Raw genomic sequence first — 24,066 nt, forward strand, 5'->3', positions numbered from 1 at the left:
AATTGCCATAACTTCTTTATTTATGATCAGATTTGATTCATACTTTGACAAATCAACACTTACCTGACATACCACAATGGAATCCACCCAAACCATCCCCAACGCGCAACCTCCCCCTCCCCCCCCCCCCCCAAAAAAAAAAATAAATAAATAAATAAAATTATTATTTTTTCCCTTTTTTTTCTTATTTTTGAAAAATCGTCTAATAAATGACCACTACCCCACATAATACCCATCTCTCCACCCCACCCCACCCTCCCCACCCAAAAAGATTTTTTTAAAACATGGTTAAAAAAAACAACACAAATATTTATTTTATTTTTGAAGGACTGTCCAACCATCCCACCCAAGATATTGCTATCAAACTTGAAATAAAATCTTATTAGTTTGTTTTATGTCTTTACAAATGTCCAATAGATTGTGGAAAATATACCTGAATTCAGAATTGTCTATAAAGTACAACTTCTTTAAAGAAATAAGCGACCAATATGTTTCAATTATGGTCCCCTTCCACTTAGAAGATGACTATATTACCTTGACCTTATTTAATATGAACAATTTCCCCATGATGGCTTAGGTTATACTGTATAGCACTCTAAAAGTCGAGCACGCTGTCTTCTGACAGCTCTTGTTATGCCCCCTCCCCCATGTTAATGGCAAAAGGGCATATATTGTCACCCCTGTACATGTTCATGTATAGCCCTTAATTGTGTCCTGCATTATTGGATTTCAATATGAATTGGCTCCAATGAGCATCATATCAAGATGGTGTATTGCATGCATAAAACATGTCATTTACTTCATGGTCGGTCAATGTCACAGCAGCTACTGGAGTTTTGGCATTTTTCCAATATGTTTATAGTTGAAGTATGTTTTCTTGTCTGGTCCATAACTGTGCTATGTATTATGTGATTTTGAAATATTGAAGAGGTGGGTGCGCAACTGCGCATCCATTTCTAGATAATTTAGCAACAATTGCTGTTTATGCCTCGGATCGAATGATCGGGGGTACAGTCCAACCCCTACTTCCGGTCATCATTTTGTTTATACAAAAATTGAACAGTTGGCCATGCACTCATCAACTCCAGACTCCCTATGACCCTACCCCTTCTTAAGAGGCCACCCCGCTTAAGCAGCCAATTTGGCCATTTCCCTTGATTGGCTGCTTAAGAGGGTTTGGACTGTATATTGTTTTTGGCCTGTCTGTCCTTCAGTCAGTTAGTCAGTCAGTCATTCATTCATTCATTGTATGTGTGTGTCCCAAAACTTAAACCTTGGTCATAATTTTTGCAATATTGAAGATAGCAACTTGATATTTGGCGTGCATGTGTATTTCATGGAGCTGCACATTTTGAGTGGTGAAAGGTCAAGGTCATCCTTCAAGGTCAAAGGTCAAATATATCGCTTCAAAGCGGCACAATGGGGGGCATTGTGTTTATTACAAACACATATCTTGTTTAAATGGGTAATCATGTGATAATGGTGATTTCAAGACAGGGTCTAGTTGAAACAGCTGTTGTAAGAAAGTCATTTTATGCTCGTTGGTCATTTGAGTGAGTGGATCTAACCATCTGGATTTGAGTGAGTGGATCTATCCATCTGGATTTGAGTGAGTGGATCTATCCATCTGGATTTGAGTGAGTGGATCTATCCATCTGGATTTGAGTGAGTGGATCTATCCATCTGGACTTGAGTGAGTTGATCTATCCATCTGGACTTGAGTGAGTGGATCTTTCCATCTGGATTTGAGTGAGTGGATCTATCCATCTGGACTTGAGTGAGTGGATCTATCCATCTGGACTTGAGTAAGTGGATCTAACCATCTGGATTTGAGTGAGTGGATCTATCCATCTGGATTTGAGTGAGTGGATCTATTCATCTGGATTTGAGTGAGTGGATCTATCCATCTGGATTTGAGTGAGTGGATCTAACCATCTGGATTTCCTTAGAAATCTTTGTATGCAAGGGAGGATTTAATATAACTTTTGATTGTTATTCCCCGAGAAAACCCGAGCTATTGTCATAGCCAGCTTGTCCGCCGTCTGCCGTAGGCGTCGTGCTAAAACCTTAACATTGGCTCTAAAATCAAAGTGCTTCCACTACAACTTTGAAACTTCATATGTAGATGCATCTTGATGAGTTCTACACTCCACACCCATTTTTGGGTCACTAGGTCAAAGGTCAAGGTCACTGTGACTTCTAATATCAATCTTTAACATAGGCTCTAAAATCAAAGTGCTTCCACCTACATTTTTGAAACTTCATATGTTGATGCACCTTGATGAGTTCAACACGGCCACACCCATTTTTGGGTCACTAGGTCAAAGGTCAAGGTCACTGTGACCTCTAATATCAAACTTAAACATAGGCTCTAAAATCAAAGTGCTTCCACCTACAACTTTGAAACTTCATATGTAGTTGCACCTTGATGAGTTCTACATGCCACACCCATTTTTGGGTCACTAGGTCAAAGGTCAAGGTCACTGTGACCTCTAATATAAAACTTTAACAAAAACCTTAACATTGCCTCTAAAATCAAAGTGCTTCCACCTACAACTTTGAAACTTCATATGTAGATGCACCTTGATGAGTTCCACACGCCACACCCATTTTGGGTCACTAGGTTAAAGGTCAAGGTCACTGTGACCTAAAAAAATAATAATTCTGACAAGCTTTCCAGAGGGGGTAATCACGTGACAAACAAGATGGCGACGTCCATGCCAAGGCAGGTATTTACTGTCGTTTTATACCTTGTATTACTTGTTTTATTATTTTTTAGTCCGCTCACTTTCCAGCCATATTAGGAAGAAAGTTACTGGCTTTCATTTCATAGTAATATTCGCTGTATATCTCGACTTTACTCCGTGCAAAATTTCTTAGCGGGATGACCTTATTAGGGCTCCACTAAGAACATTTGCGGGGAGTAAAGTTGAGATATAAAGCGAATTCAAATAAGAAATAAATACGCTTATCATCTTTTTACTGATATGGCTGGGAAGTGAGCGTCATTTAAAAAATAAACAGAAGTAATAAAGGGTATAAAACGGCGAAAAATAACCGTCTCGGAATGGACGTCGCCATCTTGACTATCACGTGATTACCCCCTCTGTTTCGTAGCTGAGCGTGGCACCCGTTATGCGGTGCTCTTGTTTGCCTCCCATTAACTTCTAGATCTCACTGCATCAGCGTGTTTCTTTGTAGATGTGAGGTGTGATGTGTGTGGTGCTGTGTTTAACAGCCGCGAGGACTTGCAGTCTCACTGCAATGGATGCCACATGGCTGGTATGCAGTCCCAGTCCCACACATGCCCCTACTGCCACCTGGAGTTGCCCAGCAGTAAGGCTCGTGACCTGCATCTGCACCAGCAGCACGTGGACCACATGGAGATCTGTGACATATGTGGAGAGATGTAAGTAACACTTGCTGGATCTGTGACATATGTGGAGAGATGTATGTAACACTTGCTAGATTCATTAACCCTTTACTGCTTAAAATGTTTTTATACGCATTTGTAGTCCATAAGAAAGTAAAATTTAATTAAAGACATTTCTTACTAGATTCAAGTTTTGAAGGCTTTATTCCCAAACCTTTAGATACTGATGAGAAGCAAACAGCATAAATCCTGAACAGACGGCAAGTTACTCGCAGGCTTTTCTGGTTTTATGCTGTTTGCACGTAGCCATTTTCACTTTGCTTCTGAGAGGGAAAGGGTTAAAGATTTCATTCAAAAGAGGAACAGAACGATAGTATGCAATACATGCATATTCAGTTCATATCCAGCATATTGTTGAAAATGTTATTGATATTTTATTTTGTTAGAAAGTGTTGTTTTTTTGGAGATAAAAACGCTACCAAACAAAATTTGCCATTGTTCTATATCCCAGTGCGTCTTATACATGGGCCAAATAAAAAAAATAAAGTTGAAAGCATACATGCGAGTGACAATCATTACCAATAATTTGAATGGCTGGTTTCATTAAACATTGTAATTTTACTCCTAAAATGTTTACACACTTCTAAACGAATGGTATTACAAAACCATACGAACTCTAAGTTTTGAGACACTCTTAGTTTGCTGAAACCTCTTTTTAAGCCAAAATCATTATTTTTCGTGACTCTACATTTTTAGCTCGACTATTATATATGAAATATATATAGTGGAGCTATCCTACTCACCCCGGCATCGGTGTGAGCATCTGCGTTAGTGTCTGCGTTAGTGTCTGCGTTAGCGTCCACATGTTAAAGTTTTCGTACTACCCCAAATATTTTATTTGTCCCTTGACATATTGCTTTCATATTTTGCATACTTGTTTACCAACATGACCCCAACCTATAAACAAGAGCGGACAACTCTATCAAGCATTTTGTCATAATTATGGCCCCTTTTCCATTTAGAATATGCAGCAGATGTTAAAGTTTGCGTACTACCCCAACTATTTTCAATGTCCCTTGACATATTGCTTTCATATTTTGCATACTTGTTAACCATCATGACCCCCAACCTCTAAACAAGAGCAGACAACTCTTATCAAGCATTTTGTCATAATTATGGCCCCTTTTATACTTAGAATATGCATATTATTGATAAATCTATGTTAAATTTTGCGTACTACCCCACATTTTTCCTATATCCTTTGACATATTGCTTTTATATGTTGCATACTTGTTTACCAACATGACCCCAACCTATAAACAAGAGCAGACTACTGTATCAAGCATTTTGGCATAATTATGGCCCCTTTAACACTTAGATAATTGAACATTTTGCTTAAATTGCCATTACTTCTTTATTTATGATCACACTTTATTATTACTTTGACAAAACAACACTTACCTGAATACCACAATGGATTCCACCCAAACAATACCCCACGCCCCTTCCCAGAATCCCTTCCCCCCCCCCCCCCCCAACATCCCCCTCCCCCATTTTTAGCTCATCTATTTTTTGAAAAAAAATTATGAGCTATTGTCATCACCTTGGCGTCGGCGTTGGCGTCGGCGTCCGGTTAAGTTTTGCGTTTAGGTCCACTTTTCTCAGAAAGTATCAATGCTATTGCATTCAAACTTGATACACTTACTTACTATCATGAGGGGACTGGGCAGGCAAAATTAAATAACTCTGGCGTGCATTTTGACAGAATTATGTGCCCTTTTTATACTTAGAAAATTGAAAATTTTGGTTAAGTTTTGTGTTTAGGTCCATTTTATTCCTTAAGTATCAAAGCTATTGCTTTCATACTTGCACCACTTACTAACTATCATAAGGGGACTGTGCAGGCAAAGTAATGTAACTCTGACTGGCATTTTGACAGAATTATGTGCCCTTTTTATACTTAGAAAATTGAAAATTTGGTTAAGTTTTGTGTTTAGGTCCACTTTATTCCTACAGTATCAAAGCTATTGCTTTCATACTTGCAACACTTATTAACTATCATAAGGGGACTGTGCAGGCAAAGTTATGTAACTCTGACTGGCATTTGGACGGAATTATGGGCTCTTTATACTTAGAAAATTGAAAATTTTGTTAAGTTTTGTGTTTTGGTCCACTTTACCCCTAAACTATCATAGATATTGCTTTCATACTTGGAACACTCGCATACTATCATGAGGGTATAGTAAAAGGATTAGATTTGATTGATACTTTGACAAAACTACTCTTACCTGACATACCACAATAGACTCCACCCAAACCATCCCCCGTGTCCTCCCCCCTCCCCCCCCCCCCCCACCTCCCGAATCACCCCCCCCCCACCTCCCGAATCACCCCCCCCCACTCCTATTTTTTCTTTTTTTTTTAAGATCATCTTACAAATGACTACCACACCCTCACACTATACCCCCCACCCCACCCCACCCCAAATTGGTTTTTTTTTGAAACGGTTAAAAAACACAAATATTTATTTTTATTATTTTATGTTTGAAATACTGTCCAACCATCACACCCAAGAATACCCCCCCCCCCCCACCTACCCCCCCCCCCCCCCGAATCCCACCCCCCCCCCTAATTATTCTTATTTTTTTTTCAAATCATCTCACAAATGACCACCACACCCTCGCACTATACTATACCCCCCCCCCACCCCACCCCCCCACCAATTTTTTTTTTTTGAAATGGTTAAAAAACACAAATATTTATTTTTATTATTTTATGTTTGAAATTTGAAATACCGTCCAACCCCCCCCCCCCCCCCCCTTGAGAGTCCCTTCACCTTTCAAAAGAAAATAGATGAGCGGTCTGCACCCGCAAGGCGGTGCTATTTTTTTTTAAACATCATCTAATAAATTACCACACCCCACATTATACCCCTCTCTCAACCCCCACCCCCCTACCACCCCACCCCCCCCCCACCCCCACCACCCCCAAATTTTTATGCCCCCCTTCGAAGAAGAGGGGGTATATTGCTTTGCTCATGTCGGTCGGTCGGTTTGTCGGTCCGTCCACCAGGTGGTTGTCAGACGATAACTCAAGAACGCTTGGGCCTAGGATCATGAAACTTCATGGGTAGATTGATCATGACTTGCAGATGACCCCTATTGATTTTGAGGTCACTAGGTCAAAGGTTAAGGTCACGTTGACCCGAAATAGTAAAATGGTTTCCGGATGATAACTCAAGAATGCATATGCCTAGGATCATGAAACTTCATGGGTAGATTGATAATAACTCGCAGATGACCCCTATTGATTTTGAGGTCACAAGGTCAAAGGTCAAGGTCACGGTGACCCGAAATAGTAAAATGATTTCGGATGATATCTCAAGAACGCTTTTGCCTAGGATCATGACACTTCATAGGTACATTGATCGTGACTCGCAGATGACCCCTATTGATTTTCAGGTTACTAGGTCAAAGGTCAAGGTCACAGTGACAAAAATCGTATTCACACAATGGCTGCCACTACAACGGACAGCCCATATGGGGGGCATGCATGTTTTACAAACAGCCCTTGTTTTTTTTTAAACATCATCTAATAAATAACCACACCCTACATTATACCCCCCTCTCAACCCCCTACCCCCCTTTACCCCCCCCCCCCCAAAAAAAATAAATTGTTTTTTCCTTTTTTATTTTTGAAAGATTGTCTAATAAATTATTGAATATGAACAATTCCCCAATGATGGCTTACGTTATACTGTCAAGCACTTGAATAGTCGAGCGCACGTCCTCTGACAGCTCTTGTCATACATAAGTTTTTTTTCCGTAATTAATTGCTCTCAATTTTCGGAGAGTATCTTTTACAACACTAATTAACCAATTTTCTGCTCTGTTTTTGCTTATCTGATGATACTTTGATCTACGTTTTTCAACTGGATTAATGTTATAAAACCTTGCAGATGAATGCATCACAGGGTAAATTACCATGTAAACCAGTAATAAAAATTGAGTCGCGTTCTGAGAAAACTGGGCATAATGAATGTGCATAAAGTGTCATCCCAGATTAGCTTGTGCAGTCTGCACAGGCTAATCAGGGATGACACTTTCCACCTAAATTGGATTTTTGCTAAGAAGAGACTTCATTTAAACGAAAAATGTCATAAAAGCAGAAAGTGTCGTCCCTGATTAGCCTGTGCGGACTGCACAGGCTAATCTGGGAAATACTTTACGCACATGCTTTATGCCCAGTTTTCTCAGAACACGACTCAATTGGCATGCAACTAGGACTGCGTCTCGCATCAGTCTAATCAATAAATAGCAAAATCTCAGCCTTCAAGAATATCATGATATTTAAAATAGACAAATAACAACCAGATCATATACAACTATTATTATCCCCCACCATAGGCGGAGGGATATTGTTTTGGCGATGTCCGTCCGTCCATCTGTCCATCCGTCTGTCCTTCCGTCTTTCTGTCCGTCCGGAGCCATATCTGGGAAGTGCTTTGGCGGATTTCATTGAAACTTGGTATGAGTATATATATGGATAATACTGTGCTTAGAGCTCCTGTTTAGTAATGAGGGGGTTGTAGGCTATGTCTGCACTTTAGCACTTTGTATACGTAAAATGTACTGCAGCTTATGTTATTGGTAAATTTAACATTATATAAAACATCTCAAGACAAATGTAGTGGTCCCATTATTTTCTTTTACAATATTACTTCACGATTTTCCCGAAACATGGCTCAATGGCACTAAAGATGCTAACAGTTTTTGGCTTTGTCATAGCTACCAAACTTATGGGTCCCTACTCTGTACTCCTCCACGATAAAATTGTGTTATTAAGGAGACTGATGATGGCGATTGGGTGTACTCGTCGTGGTAATGGTACATTTAATTCATCATACAATGTATTGTTTAAACAATTATTTCAACACCAACAGCATTTTAAGACATAATGATTGAATTCATTACGCATGACTGTTAATGTTTTGTTGAATTGTCAAATGAGCATGAATAAATTTGTAACCCGAAAGACGCTTCCGAATTGTATTGTTTATGCGACGTTAATTTATAGTTTCAAATAAATATTGCTCATGTATATCTTAATGATCCTTTGTCGTGTTAAAAGGTGAGCCAAGATTATGCTGCACATGTACAACGTCAGGTTATCTGCATGGAATGCTTTACTGTATCGTTTTTTGTGTAAAAAAAATTTGCACAGAGAGTATTAAGATCTTTAAATTTTGATATTCCAACAAGATTAGGGAGTTTTTGATGGGCAATACTAAAATGAAGCTACGTTTATACTGTGACTGATTTATTTTTAACTATTAAAAGTTAAAAGCTCAGATTATATGGTGAGTGTTTTATTTTGTTTATTTCGAAAATGTCGGCTCAAAAGCTATTTGATGATCTCTGTGGTTTCTTCCTCAGCTTGACCACTGTAAGACGGCTGCGTGATCACATGAAGCAACACGGCAGAGCTGGAGGGCAGGTCAAGTGCCCCGAATGTCCCGAGCTTCTAGAGGAGTCCAAGTACAGGCGCCACCTGGACACCAGCCACCCGGAGGTGCATGTGTGCTCCTGCAACATCTGTAGTGGAACAGCGCGTGGTTCCCATTTTACTCGCTGTCTGTTCTGTGACAAAAACTTTTGTCAAGTAGGCCTGCTGCAGGCTCATAACCGGTCAGTGCATGGTGCTGCCAAACAGGGTGTAAAGTTGTTGAGGTGTCACGTGTGTGAGCAGGTGTTCTTCACTCAGAAGGCCATGTTCACGCATGGCCGCGTGCACACACTAAGCAGCAAGCTCGCATCCCAGGCAAAGTCTCACCTGTCCACAGATACGGACCTGTACGAGCCAATCACAGCCGTTGATGATGAAAGCGGAGAGGGCAGGCCAGTGGACACACATGTCATCCATGTGGGCCAGGGATCCAGCAACCAGTACCTGCCCAAACTGGGGGATACCAGCTTGAATGCAGTCATTCGAGAGCTCATTGTGTTTGACAATTCTGCAGAACTGCCCTACAAATGCGTCCTTTGTGATCGAGCTTTTGCGAGAACGAAATACATCAAACTGCACATAAGGAGAGCGCATGTGCGAGATGAAAACCAGCCTTACAGATGTAAAGTATGTGGTTCTGGATTTGTTCGCCTGACAGAGTTCAGGAAGCATACCAGGTCTCATTCAGACTTCAGGCCATTCAAATGTCGTTTCTGCAATAAAGCCTTCAAACAGCAGGCAAATCTAAAGGAGCACTACTTTGTACACAATGATGTCAAGCAGTTCCAATGTTATCTGTGTAATCGATGGTTCAGGCAAAGAGGTGCGCTTACATCGCACGTTGTTGTTCATGACAAACTAAAGCCGTTCAAATGCACTTTCTGCGGTCGAGGGTTCACGACAAGGGGTGAACTAGCGCGTCACATGAAACGTTACGAAGCAGAAGAGAAACGTACAGAGAAGAGCTATTCATGCCATTTGTGCCTGAAATCTTTCCCACATTTTCCACTGCTTCTTAAGCACATTGATCAGCATAACCCAGAGAAACCATTTGATTGTGAAGTTTGTCAGGAGAAGTTTTCAAACTACGTATCCCTGTACATGCACAAGTCAAAGAATGGCCATGTTCTACTAACAGAATTAGAACCAGCCCTCGAAGACAACAGAAACACGTTTTCCAAACGCACCAAGTACAAGCCATCTGGTGGTAGCATGATGGACGTGGACGCCATGGAGACAGTGTATGTGAGCCAGACCTCGGAGGGGCACCTGCTGGACACTGACGGCGGTATCGAGGTCATCATACAGGTAACAACACTAGCTTTTTTTCCCCAAAAAATGGTTTTCATATTGTACATTTCCAAATGGACCAACACAAAGTTTTTGTTTAATTATCAAAGATAGCTTGAAAAGTATTTATTTATTTTAAAAAGTTTGTATTTACAAAATGAGCATTGTATTATCATTATGTCGTGAGTTACAAAATAAGAATTGTATATGTTGCAAGTTACAAAATGAGCATTTAATTGTGTGGTGAGTTACAAAATGAGCATTTAATTGTGTGATGAGTTACAAAATGATCATTTAATTGTGTGGTTATTAACAAAATGAGCATTTAATTGTGTGGTGAAGTACAAAATGAGCATTTAATTGTGTGGTGAGTTACAAAATGACATTGAATTACAGGAGCTTGACCAGCGAGGGGCAGTTCAGGTGGGCGAGAGGCAGCCTGAACACGAGGAGCTCTTGTCCATTGCCCGCCAGCTCACCGAGCTTTCCAACATCCCTGAACGCGGACCAGAAGAGGACGAGATTATCAAGAACATGCTGGATGCCGACGCTGACGTAATGGCAAGCCTCAACAGGATGTCTAGCTCCAGGGCCGAGTCTGAAGCTTACCAGAGATCCACTGTGAGGGACCTGCAGTCTGATGTGTTCATTCAGGGCAGGAGACCAACTGTTAGGGACCTGCTAGAGGATAACTACACGTACAACTCCGCATCACAGCTACTAAGGGAGCAGCCTAGCGTGGAGAAGACCATCTCGCAGTATGGTCTAGTTCACATGCACGAGGAAGCAGTGATCGGCAGTGAGTCGTCCACGGGAGGCTTTCCGACAGACATCAAGCAGATTGATTCCTACATGGAGCAGCAGTCAGAGGATGTAGAGGAGCAAAATGTCTTGGCCATACAAAATGAAGATGGCACTGTGATTTATGTCTGTATGACGGACGAAAACAAGGCAACCAATGACAACAGCTCTGAATACGTAGAACAACAGGCTGCAAGCATTCCAGTTTTTAATGGTGGTCAGAGTGAAACTGCCCTCATGGAAGAGCCGGCTGACTCACAGACAAATGCATCACATGTTGAACAATCAGATGACGCCCATATGCAAACCAGTTTGGATTCATGTTTGCCAGACCAAGTGTTTGGTTCTGAGCAAGTATCTGAAGATCAGACTGGTTCATTTGAAGTCGATTCACATACTACAGATTGTTATGAAATAAAAACCGACCCGTGTTCTGTGCAAGCTGACCAGTCTGTTTCTGAGGCACTACATACCGGATACGTGTATGCTGGTAAGTCTGTGTCCCATCTGCTTCAAGGGGATACCAGTGGCCGGGAAGGTAACATCCAGCCAGAGACAAGTATCCACAATGATGAAGGACTAGAAATGTTGAACATTGAGAGTGGACAGGTAGAGCTGCTTGACAATGCATCTGGAGCAGAGATTGAACGCGAGCTGTTCAGTGCGGACACCTGTCTGGATGGGGAACCCTCAGAGGTGATGCTAATGCAGGGAAGGCTACGATACATGTACGACAGGAAAAAGAATTGTTACATGTGCATGCAGTGCAATACTACCATAGCTACATACAAAAATTTAAAGAATCACTTGAAAAGACATCTACCACGAAGCTCCTTCCAGTTTAAATGTGACTTTTGTAACAAGAGATTCTGTATGCATAGTGAGCTATTGCGACATCAGAGAATTCACACGAACGAGAGGAACTTTCGGTGCCACATTTGTAGCAAGGCATTCATACAGAAGGGCCACTTGGACGCACATGTGAGGAGTCACCAAGGACACAAGCCATTCCGGTGTTCCGACTGCGACATGACCTTTGTGACTAGCACTCAGCGCACGATACACTGGCAGCGAAAACATGGGAGCCCTATGTTCAAATGCAGCATCTGCGACCTGGCCCTGAGAACCAATGCTGATCTGATGCAGCATATAGGTCGCCATCATCTTGGAAGTAAGAAAGAATCTACTAGCAATACAGAAGAAAGTGTTGAAGGGTCAGAAATCTGTGAAAAATGCGGAAAAGGTTTCGCCACGAGAAAACAATTGCTAAATCATCTGTTCTTGCACACAATGGAGAACGTGGTGTTCCGCTGCCGGGTTTGTGAGCGCGAGTTTAAGGACAAAGAGAGCAGGAACAGCCACGTGAGCACCGAGCATGGGGGCCAGCGTGCCTTTGTCTGTCAGCAGTGTGGGGAGGCCTTCCCCTTCAGGAAGAAACTCGTCCGTCACATGAAGCAGGCTCACACCATGCCCACCGAGGAGTCTGGGCAGAGTGGCAGGGCAAAGCGGAGCTTCATGTGTCAGATCTGCCACAAAGTGTTCAACCAGCTGAACTCTCTTACGTACCATATGGGGGCCAAGCATGCAGACCACATCGCGTCAAACAAGCTGGAAACCAGCGGTGATCAGCAGTTATCTTAACACAAGCTGGATCATCATTTGGGTAGTAATGTTAGTTTTTGTTAGGTTCCTTTGAGATTTATTTAAGTGTGTAAAATATATAGAGTATGTAAAATTATCACGATTAGCCTTACAATTTTGTCTATAGTCGTGATAATTTTAGCATTTAATTTGTATTTACTGCTCGCAGTACATGTCTGTTGCTTAAAAAATGAAAAAAGTTCCTCTTGCTGACATATTTGAGTGATTTACTACTTCAAATAGGGTCGAGAAGATTATTAAGAGTAGTACTATAAACCAAGAATCTTCGATAAAGACATGTTGGAACAGGATGTGTTGTTTGTTTTATTTCAATAAATACTTCTTGTTCAGTTTTGGTTTGATTCAAATTGCTGCGAGACAATTTTAGCGATGAAACACACAGTTTTCTTAAAAGATTATTGCCCTGCAAATATTGTGAATAGGGATGTGGAAGGAGTGGAAAGCCGTATATAAAGACCATTAAATTATTACACATAGACACAGGAATTTGACTAATACCCACATATACAGGCCATGAACTTAGTTCAATCAGAAGTGGGACTGCTGTTCTATGACTTGCTTGACGTTACCTACAACTGTAATCAGTTGAAATCCAAAATAAGACGTTGGTCCATCGTCCGCCGTCCACGTCATGCTAAAACCTTAACATTGGCTCTAAATCAAATGGGTCGCAAGGTCAAGGTCACTGTGAGCTCTAAAAAAAAAATTATCACAAGCTTATATTTATTCAAAACTGCACCGGCAGCCGAGCATTGGCACCCGCTATGTGTTGCTCTTGTTGTAATTCTTTTCATTATTTTGCATTCCACTATTTCACATTTTCTGCCGGTTAATTGTTTTAGAGGCACCTTGCTATTTTAGTAACCATTTGCCAGATGAAATTCTGTGAAGTTACTTTCCTTGAATGTTACCTTAACACTTTTACTTTGCTCATCAAAAAACAACAATTTGTATGCCCCCACCCCCTTCAAAGAAAAGGGGGTATATAGTTTGCTGGATGTCGGTCTGTCTGTCGGTAGATCAGTTATTACCGATCAATTACTTGTGATTGGCTTGATAATTCCCATGTACATTTGCCTTTGCCAGTGGATGACATTTATTATACCCCATTGGTAATGGGGGCTATATAGGAGTCACTTTGTCGGTCTGTCCCAAAATTTCATCCGATCTTCACCAAACTTGGTCAGAAGTTGTATCTAGAGAATATCTAGCTGACATTTGAATATGGGTCATGCTGGGTCAAAAACTATGTCACGAGGTCACTTGGTGCGTTTTAAACTCAAAGTTTGTCCGGACCATAACTATGTCATTTATCGTTACATTTTAAAATGATTTGGTACATTTGTTCACCATCGTTGGATGGTGTGTCGCGCGAAAGAATTACGTCGATATCTTCAAGGTCAAGGTCACACTTTGAGTTTAAAGTTCAAATGCTTGGCCGGGCCATAACTTTGTCTATTATTGTCAGACTTTAAAATCATTTTGCATATTTGTTCAGCATCATTGGACAGTGTGTCGCGTGAAAGAATTACGTCGATATCTCCAAGGTGAAGGTCACACTTTGAGTTCAAAGGTAAAAATGGCCATAAATGAGCTTGTCCAGGCCATAACTAAGTCATTCATGGTGAGATTTTAAAATCATTTGGCACATTTGTTCACCATCATTGAACGGTGTCTTGCGAAAAAAATGATGTCGATATCTCCAAGGTCAAAGTCACACTTAAAGTTCGAAGGTCAAAAATTGCCATAAATGAGCTTGTCCGGGCAATAACTATGTCGTTCATCGTGAGATTTTAAAATCATCTAGCACATTTGTAAACCATCATTGGACGGTGTGTGGCGCAAAAGAATTATGTCGATATCTTCAAGGTCAAGGTCAGACTTTGAGTTCTAAGGTCAAAAATGGCCATAAATGAGCTTGTCCGGGCCATAACCATGTCGTCTATTGTGAGATTTTAAAATTATTTGGCACATATGTTCACCATCATTGGACGGTTTGTTGCGTGAAAGAATTACTTCGATATCTCCAAGGTCAAGGTCACACTTGAGTTCAAACGTCTAAGATGGTCATAAATGAGCTTGTCCGGGCCATAACTATGTCGTTCATTGTGAGATTTTAAAATAATTGGGCACATTTGTTCACCATCATTGGACAGTGTGTCCCGCGAAAGAATTAAATCGATATCTCCAAGGTCAAGGTCATACTTTGAGTTCAAAGGTCAAAAATGGCCATAAATGAGCTTGTCCAGGCCATAACTATGTCGTTTATTGAGATTTTAAAATCATTTGGCTCTTTTGTTCACCATCATTGGACGGTGTGTTGCGCGGAAGAATTACGTCGATATCTCCAAGATCAAGGTCACACTTTAAGTTCAAAGGTCAAAAATGGCAATAAATGATCTTGTCTGGGCCATAACTATGTCATTCATTGTGAGATTTTAAAATGACTCTGTTCATTAATTTTGTTCACAGTCAGTGGACAGCGTGTCATGTGAAAGAATTCAAAGAGTTCAAAGGTCAAAAAGGCTATAAATGATAATGGCACAATAATTCTTAAAAATCGCCATATATTAGATTCTCTTGTTTTGTGAAGACAGCATGCAAAATAGTCTGTGTCAATGCGGCATGTGGGGGTATACGTCACGTCCGTGACAAAGCTCTAGTTTAATGAAAAGCTGGCGTCTACAAACAACTTACGTTGTGTGCAATTTTTCCGTGTGGTATATTGCGATTTTTTCTTCGTATGAATGAATTATTGTTTGCACGTCTTAGTCGACTCTTACCATATCTGAAAACTAATGGAACTCGCATTACACTTATTCACAAACTCGGATTGCACCATTCTCAGAGATATTTGATAGTTTCAGTTATCCACGTGATTTAAACATTATACCTCAAAGCAGAGACACGTTACAATATTTGGAACAACAATACTCTTCTAGTTTGAACGTATACTAAAGTATTTAAACTACCATACATTCATAATATAAAAACAACCTACACATGCATTGGAAGTTATGCGCCAATGTGAATTTTATTTGTATACATTTTCATGTTATAGTGCCGAAAAACACAAGAGAGCAAATAATTAAATTAGAAGGTTGCTTAATCACAGGACTATAAGTTAATACGTGTATATTGCAACTGCATCTTGTCGCTAGTAAAACCTTCCGTTTAAGCTTCACAATTTAACAAATAGTTTGAGCTATACTACCAGGTCGCTCAACTAAGTCCAACAAACACATACCTGTACCTGAGCCACACATACCTGCAGAGTGTTTGTGAAGGTTCATAATTATCTAAGACACAGTTTAGCAGAATCTTGCCTTTTTCTAATTAGAAGTCCAGTTAGATGCGGCACACGTGTGACCAGAGTCATTGGTAATGGCATATGGCAGAGCTCATAACCGGTACCGGTTTTCAACAGAACTTTACCCTCATGGGAGATACGCGTTAAGTTTTGCGGCAATAGCTATCTACAGACATTGAATAGAAACAAAACTGTTTTGCAATCGTTTTATAAGGCAACGGACCAAGGTCTATTACTCTGTCCTGATAATAAACTAAATAATACCTCTTTGTAAAATATTCGTGTTAATGTTTTCATGCAACATTTATCTGTGAAATTATTTCAAATAATAAAAGGTAACTTGACACATCTCTAAGGACTCATAATGTACGTTCAATAACAGAATATGAGCCCACGCCCTGGGAAACTGGGCTTACTGTATGTGCGTAAAGTGTTGTCTCAGATTAGCCTGGGAAGTCCGCACAGGCTAATCAGGGGCGAAACTTTCCCGCTAAAGTGGATCTTCACTAAGAAGAGACTTCCTTTAAACGACAATACCATAGAAGCGAAAAGTTTCGACCATGATAAGCCTTTGCGACCTGCACATGCCAACCTGGCACGACACTTTAAGACACATGTATTCAGCCCAGTTTACCCAAAAACGAGGCTTATGTCAAAGTGAGGAGAACAATGGAACGCTCAGCCATGTGACAGCTCTCGTTAATATACTAATCTTTACACATTCGTATACTACACTCGCAGGTTAAATCATAATATTAAAACAACAATTTGAATACCATGCCACAACGTTTTACACAACAATAAGTGTTAAGGTGTCTAAGTATAGTAAAATGAAAATAAGTTCATCAAGTTACATGTATATATGTACAGCGTTTGTCAACCCCTACCATTTTGTTGGGGTATATTTTCAAACGACGATGTCTGATGCATCCGTTATGTTGTCCTTCAACGGCGAGTAAAGGTATCCAGTTTTTACAAACTTCACGGTGCACATCTGATGATGCGTCATTTAAATAGTGCCATATCTGTCAGTCCGCTGCTCCACTGGTCCCTCAGCCGACCAGGTTCTCATTTCCGGCGAAGCGGCTAAATGTGGACAGCTTGTTGATGGTGCACTCGCACGCCACGCGGATCCACGTGGGTACCAGCTCCCAGTCGTCAAACACCAGCGCCTCGCCGTCGTGTAGCAACATCCGGCACGTCTCCGGTTTCCGTCGCATCATGTGCAGCGAGAACCGAGTCTGCTTGCACTGGCCGTGGGCTGGAAACACACGATCGGACAGGTAAAGTCAATATAGGGAAATGCCATGTGCATTTAAATTAATGATTTTGAGTAGTGTGATACTCGCGGAATAAAATGCTGTATTCATCCCAATCTATATTAGCGTTAGAATTCATAACGAAGTAAGACGGGCGGGATGGTGGCGTCAATCAGGTGGTTTCTGGTCAACAACTTGTGTGCATCGTCATGAAACTTTGGACAAGCAAGATTACACGCAGACCTAGCTTGGCTTTGGACTTCCGGTTAATACCGGTAGGTTCAATGTCAAGATCACAGAGGTTGGATAGAGTTTTTATATAGAAATTGTGTGTCAGTTGCTTTGTGGTGGGGCCAGTTGGATCAATGTCACTGTTATGAAAAATTAACTGTTGCCCCTCAATTTGTCGTATTAACCGGAGTCTAATGATGTTATCATTTGTTATATAGAATGCAGTCCACACAGGCTAATCAGGGACGACGATTTCCACTGCTATTCTAGTTTTCGTTTAAAGGGAGTCACTTGTTAGAGAAAATCCAGTCTAGGCGGAAAGAGTCGTCCCTGATTAGCCTGTGTGGACATGCATTAAGACCCGTTTTTCTAGAGCGAGGCTTGTTTGCAAAGATAGGGGACTACGTGACGTGTCGACCTCTGAACGAAATCAAACGTGTACTTCATGTGTTATCACTCTGAGGGATAGATTCTATTATAAAGGAGTGGCATTTTAAAGGTCGAATGTCCATGCGGGATGGTTAGGTCTTCCAAAAACCGTTTACTTTATCACCCTAAGAAAGGGGCTAAAACAAAGGACATTTTGTTTCTTTGGTAAATAACTGTTACAAACATTTATGATATACATGTAGATTTCAATTCAATTAAGTTATAAACTTATAATTTAAACCGGACCGCCATAATTTGAGTTGATATAATCCTTCATTTCATATCAATAGTTTTCATCTCCATAGACTCATGATTTACCCGAGCTCTTGGAAAACTGGGCTGAATGCATGTGCGTTAAGTGTCATCCCAGATTAGCCTGCGCAGTCCGCATAGGCTTACCATGGACAACACTTTCCGCCTTTATGGTATTTTAAGTCTGTTCTAAACGAAAATTCATTATAGGCGGAAAGTGTCGTCCCCGATAATGCTTTTCTGTGACGACACATTACGCACATGCATTAAGCCGAGTTTTTCTGTAACGAGGCTAAAATGATAATTCATTGAACCAATTCTGAAAACAAAGTTTGTCTTCAGAAACGTGATGAAATTATTGCTACGATTATGCTGAACCTTCTTCTTCTGAAAAAAGTACAGTAGCTGTCAGTTATAGGTTTTCATGCACTTTGTAAATAGTTTATTATTGGTTCTGCCTAGCTAGAAAACAAGTTAAACAGATAATTTACCGTCTTGATATGAATAAAGACAAAACAGTCCAAGCAAATACTATAGGCAAGTATTAACCCTCACAAGAAGGTGGCATTAGCTTAGTGGATATGGTGAACCCTAACGACCGGAGGTCATGGTTTCGATCCTCGCTGTGGAAGCGTTCTTTCCATCTCACGCAAAGGCACAAAGCACTGTTAATACCCAGGAAGCGGACTTGAGAGCCCTTCAATAAGCCTTAGGCTTTTGATAAATCGAGCGAAAATAAATACGTAAAAACTCACGAGTTCCGGCAATGCTGAAGCAGTCCGTATCGCCCGTTTTACATATAGCCTCGTTGATATAGCGTGGGAAGAAGTCGTCTGCAAGGCGCGTTGTGGCAGCGCAGATGGAGCACAGGTGCACGTATCTGTCGTCCTCCGTGTGCGTACCACGTACGTGGCAATAGTCCTCGATAGTACTTGAGTCTGACAATGGTGTGCATCATGCGTAAATTGTACAAACGCGAAGCGGCGACTATTTGACACACGCAATACATGTACATGTCTATTGAAGTTAATATGTTATTCTGGAAACACTGGGCTTATTGCATGTGCGTAAAATGTCGTCCCAAATTAGCCTGTGCAGTCTGCATATTCCAAGCAGGGACGGCACTTTCCACATAAACTAGAATTTTCGTTCAGAAAGTAGGTCCTTTAACTGAAAATACGATAAAAGTGGAAGTTTCGTTCCTGATCAACCTCTGCGTTGCATAATTACATGGGCTAATCTGGGACGAAACTGTACGGACATGTAATTAAACCCTCTATTCTCAGAGCTTGGCATATTTTTGTCAGCGGCCAACGGTCAAAATGTCGGTCAGTACTAAGGTATTTACCATCGGTTGAGGACAGAAATCTCTTCTCTCGTGCCAGTGTCAGCTCGAGCAGTAATGCCGGATGCAGTGCGGTGTTCGCCGCTCTCCACAAGTGATCCAGATCTCGTCTGCTGTTGTTGTGGAACATGTTGCCCTGAAATACAAGCACAAAGTGCGCGTGGAAATTGCATAAAATTGAATGTTAATAAAAATGTAAGTACAGCATTAATTTTATTTTAATAGACTTCGGAATGTGCCAAAAAAAACACTACACAAACCTGACCCAGGTCGAACAGGTGGTGTCCGAAGAATTTTTTCGTATTGAAAAATCTTCATGAAACTTTGGATATTGCGAATTTCTAGAAAATTTTCTTTGGCATTGTATTTATGACTGATCTTGGCTATGTCTTGGTGAGGATCACTTTTTCTTCACAATAACTTTGTGTTTATTCCACAAGTATTAAAAATAAATCATACGTAACAATTCACAATTATTGCAATTATCAGCAATTTATTGGACCTGGAAAACTCGATGGTCAATAAAATAAACCTTTCGATCATACTTATCTCGTTATTAGTTTCATAATAGCCGCGGTTCTGTTCAAAGTAATATACCGGTAATTACATTAACGTATTGCAGAAGTTGACTAAGGCTCTTGGACACATCCGGGTCCACGGTGGTAGACGGTACAGCCTGTCCGGTGGTCGGTCTGGCTTGCGTAGAGGGGGCCTGTCCGGTGGTCGGTCTGGTTTGCGTAGAGGCGGGCTGTCCGGTGGTCGGTCCGGCTTGCGTTGAGGGGGCCTGTCCGGTGGTCGGTCTGGCTTGCATAGAGGGGTCCTGTCCGGTGGTTGGTCTGGTTTGCGTAGAGGGGGCCTGTCCGGTGGTCGGTCCGGCTTGCGTAGAGGGGGCCTGTCCGGAGGTAGGTCCGGATGGCGTAGAGGGGAAACTCGGGCGTGCCGAGTGTGGCGAGGAGAGTCGGAAGCTGTTATTGATCCCGCCAGGACCGGAAACAGGAGACGTGCCGCGGTAGACGTCGGAAGTGGTCGTGCTGGCGGATCTGGTCTCGCCGTGAATATCAGTGGTTAACGCATCCGTATGATTGCTGGTCATGTTTTGTGATTGGAAGTACGCTGTGAGTCGTACTAGGTCCTTAAGAATGACGTCTTTCATAACGGAGTTGGCGGCCTCGTTGAACGGCGAACTTGAACCTTTCACCTAAAACCGAGCAAGAAAACAGCTGGAATCGTGTGCCCATCCTTGACACGTGACGTGACTTATTTTAATACAGTGTAAGAGTAGTAATGACGGTGATCTAGTTTATAGCGCATTCTTGTTTATCGTACAAGAACGGACCGTTAAACCTATAGCCTTGAGACAAAATCACGACCTATATATGCGGTAACACCACTCCCACGAGAAATAGTGCATGCACTTAAGACGGACACATCCTGGTTCAATATGATTTAATTGACCCTATGCTAGAACGCGAACTTGAAATATTAATTTAAATATTTGTTTGACTCTTAGACCATTAGGATCGCTCTCAATCCATATTCTTGTCATATACCTGTGTTTACTTTTTACTGCTGAAACTTTCAATTCACCACAGCTGTGCTCGACAGAATGATAGAACGAAACATTAAGCCTCGCTGTGGGAAAATGGGGCTTACTGCAGAATGAAGAAATGTGAGAAGAATAAGGTGTGAGACCGGGTCAAATTGCCATTTATGCTTAAAATATCGTAAGTTTTGCATGTTCGCATTTATAAGAACATGGCGCTCCGCTGTACGTTCATTTAAAGAATTATATACTTATGATAACTTCGCGCTCTGTCGTACTTACGATAAAAAAAATCCACACATATGAGGCTTTTGAGTTCCATCGCACTTACGGTAACAGAATTCCATAATTATACGAACATAGGACTATGTCGTAGTTACAATAGCATTTTCACATTTTTATGAGAACATAGCGCACTGTCGTACTTACCATAACATATTTATGAGTACAAAGCGCTCAGTCGTACAGTTAGATTTCGAAACAATTAGAATAGAGCGCTATGTCGTTCTTACAGTTAGATTTCCATACACTTAGAAAAGAGCGCTGTGTCGTACTTACAGTTAGATTTCCATACAATTAGAATAGAGCGCTATGTCGTACTTACAGTTAGATTTCCATTCACTTAGAATATAGCGCTATGTCGTACAGGTTTACAGTTAGATTTCCATTCTATTAGCATAGAGCGCTATGTCGTACTTACCGTTACAGGTCTCGTCATCTGCAACATGTCGGGGAAGTTTTGTTTCGCTTCCGCCTCAGTTGCCGCCATGTATTCCTTGACGTAGTTGCCACCCTTGTCATTGAAAACTCCTTTCAGTTGTTCGTCACTTAATTCTACCATCCTGTGAAAAGTTGGAATTTAGAAAACTTAAGAAAAGAAAAAAGTTCATTTAAGGGATACAACACGAAAGTCAAATTAAGCTACAAAGTTAAAGAGGAATACTAGCAAGAGTTTACAGAAATAAATATTACACATGTATATGAAACACACATGGTGCCCTAGGGCAATGCGATCAACACGGGCCATACATTAAACATTAATACAAATCTCGATAGTAAATAACGGAAAGATGTAGATGTACTCGCAATAACAGGTAAGTGTGATATTAGGCAGATGATTTGACAGTAAATGTTTCTGTAAATTATCAGTCTTAAACTAACAGCAATATGACGATAATGCAGTAAATAACGAACGGCTGGGTCTGAAATAGCTGTTGGAAACTAGAAATAACGCATTAAGTTGAAGTCAAATCGGCAGTATATACAAAATATAAATATTAATACTTCGTACGTAAATAACTTACACAGATGAAGATTATTCGGCAACAAATAATGAGGTAGATACAGCAGTAATAAATACAAGGATTAATATAACTGAGCAGAAAATAACGACAGATGTAAATCAAGGAATAGAAAATATAAAATAGATACGTATAACTGGGCCGAGATAACGGCACAATGTAGATAACTTCGCAGAAAATAACAACTCGATGAGGATAACTCGTTAGAAAATAACGACTAAATGTGAATCACTCTACATATAATAACGACTAGTGATGAATCACTCCATAGAAATTGACGACAAGATGTGAATTATCATTATTATTATTATACCGAATTTATGTAGCGCCCTTTTCATGCAAGAGTGCATGTTCAAAGACTCTACAGAATTACTGTACAGAAAAACGCCTAGATGTAGAAAACTACAGAAATATATCCTAGATGTAGCCAACCCTGCAGAAGAAACGACAATTTTTATCTCAATAGCAATAAGCGGCTAGATGTAAATGACTCGGTAGTAAATAACGAATACACATATAGATTATATGGCAGTACTAACGGTGACATGTACTAATTTTGGAAGTATGTAAATAACAGCTTCTCGTTGCTGGTCATGCTGACTGTGTCATAAAACGGAATCCGACCACGTGACAGCGCCTACCTTGCCATCTGCTGGTTGAGAGCGTCCGAGCAGATCATGATGGAGGCGTTCTTGAGCGACTGCATGCTCACCGAAGCCGGCATGAGCGCGCCGGATCGCCGCACCCTGGGAACGGCCACCGGAGCATGGGGATTCTCCCTAGGCTTATCCACCGGAATATCAGGCCGCACCCTGGCACTGACTGCGTGACCAATACATGCGTGAGTGAGCTGACGGAAGTGTTATATGGCAAAAGAATCTTAAAAACGCGTGTATTAAAAGTTATTGTATAGACAAAATATGCGAAATATACAAAAGAACTTTTTGGTTCATCTCAACGTTGTTTGAGAACAATGTTGCTTACCATACAACCAGCAAGTTAAAATAATAATCCGTTGGAAGTGCATTATAACGCTGGGCGATCCTTTACGCCGTGTTTGATTCATATGGTTAAACGAATCAAATCTGGCGCTATACTGAACACTGAGATAACACGCGCGTTAAAGGCGCTTACCGGAGCATTAAATTTCGATTTGAAAAAAAAATCAAATACATCATTATTATATTAAAAACCCGCGTGTAAAATAAACTATTCGGAAAAGTTGGTGTTTTGGGTATAAATTTCTTGTACGGAGCATATTGAAGCATAACCTAATTAGTATTTTTGAAAGCGATTCAGATGAAAATTAAGGTAAAGCTTAATGTTTGTTGTTTTCTTGTGATTTTTTGACGTCTTTAGACTACAAGCAGTGGAAGTTATACACCTCATATTGAACCGTCTCGATGCCTAAAAATTGACTCCAATTACAAATGAAGCAGCTGTTTGCTTTATTTGTCTGAAAGTCGTATTAAAGTGTACAGCGATTTAAACTTTTACTGCATATGAGTCGCGCTCTGTGAAAAGGGGGGTTAATAAATGTGCGTCAAGTGTCGTCTCAGATTAGCCTGTGCAGTCCACACAGTCAATCAGGGACGACAATCCGCTTTTATGGTATTCTGGCTGTGAAGGAAGTCTCTTCTTAGCGAAAATTCAGTTTAGGCGGAAAGTGTTGTCTCTGATTAGCCTAGGCGGACTGCACAGGCTAATCTGGGACGACACTTTACGCACATGCATTAAACCCTTTTTTCACAGAGAATGGTCCATA

At 40.9% G+C, this 24,066-nt stretch overlaps 2 protein-coding genes across 3 annotated transcripts in view; one reads left to right on the forward strand and one right to left on the reverse strand.

The window, feature by feature from the left end:
• LOC127856854 (uncharacterized) overlaps positions 1-12,921 on the forward strand; it is a 39,970-nt gene extending 27,049 nt beyond the window's left edge. For both annotated transcript variants that reach the window (XM_052393006.1, XM_052393007.1), the window contains exons 12-14: positions 3,202-3,409; positions 8,809-10,186; positions 10,565-12,921. In XM_052393006.1, coding sequence (XP_052248966.1) covers positions 3,202-3,409; positions 8,809-10,186; positions 10,565-12,610 — 3,632 coding nt within the window. In that variant the 3' untranslated portion in view covers positions 12,611-12,921. The remainder of the gene's footprint in view (positions 1-3,201; positions 3,410-8,808; positions 10,187-10,564) is intronic.
• Positions 12,922-15,639: 2,718 nt separating this feature from the next.
• Positions 15,640-23,426, reverse strand: LOC127858746 (uncharacterized). The gene is made up of 7 exons (XM_052395993.1): positions 23,286-23,426; positions 22,943-23,123; positions 21,701-21,842; positions 20,065-20,655; positions 19,461-19,593; positions 18,868-19,050; positions 15,640-17,202 (listed from the first exon to the last, which is right to left on the reverse strand). The coding sequence occupies exons 1-7, from the start codon at positions 23,365-23,367 to the stop codon at positions 16,994-16,996; spliced, it is 1,521 nt and encodes a 506-aa protein (XP_052251953.1). The 5' UTR covers positions 23,368-23,426; the 3' UTR covers positions 15,640-16,993.
• Between the last annotated feature and the right edge of the window lie 640 nt (positions 23,427-24,066).

The sequence above is a fragment of the Dreissena polymorpha genome, chromosome 14 (genome assembly GCF_020536995.1).
Source record: "Dreissena polymorpha isolate Duluth1 chromosome 14, UMN_Dpol_1.0, whole genome shotgun sequence".
NCBI lineage: Eukaryota > Metazoa > Mollusca > Bivalvia > Myida > Dreissenidae > Dreissena > Dreissena polymorpha.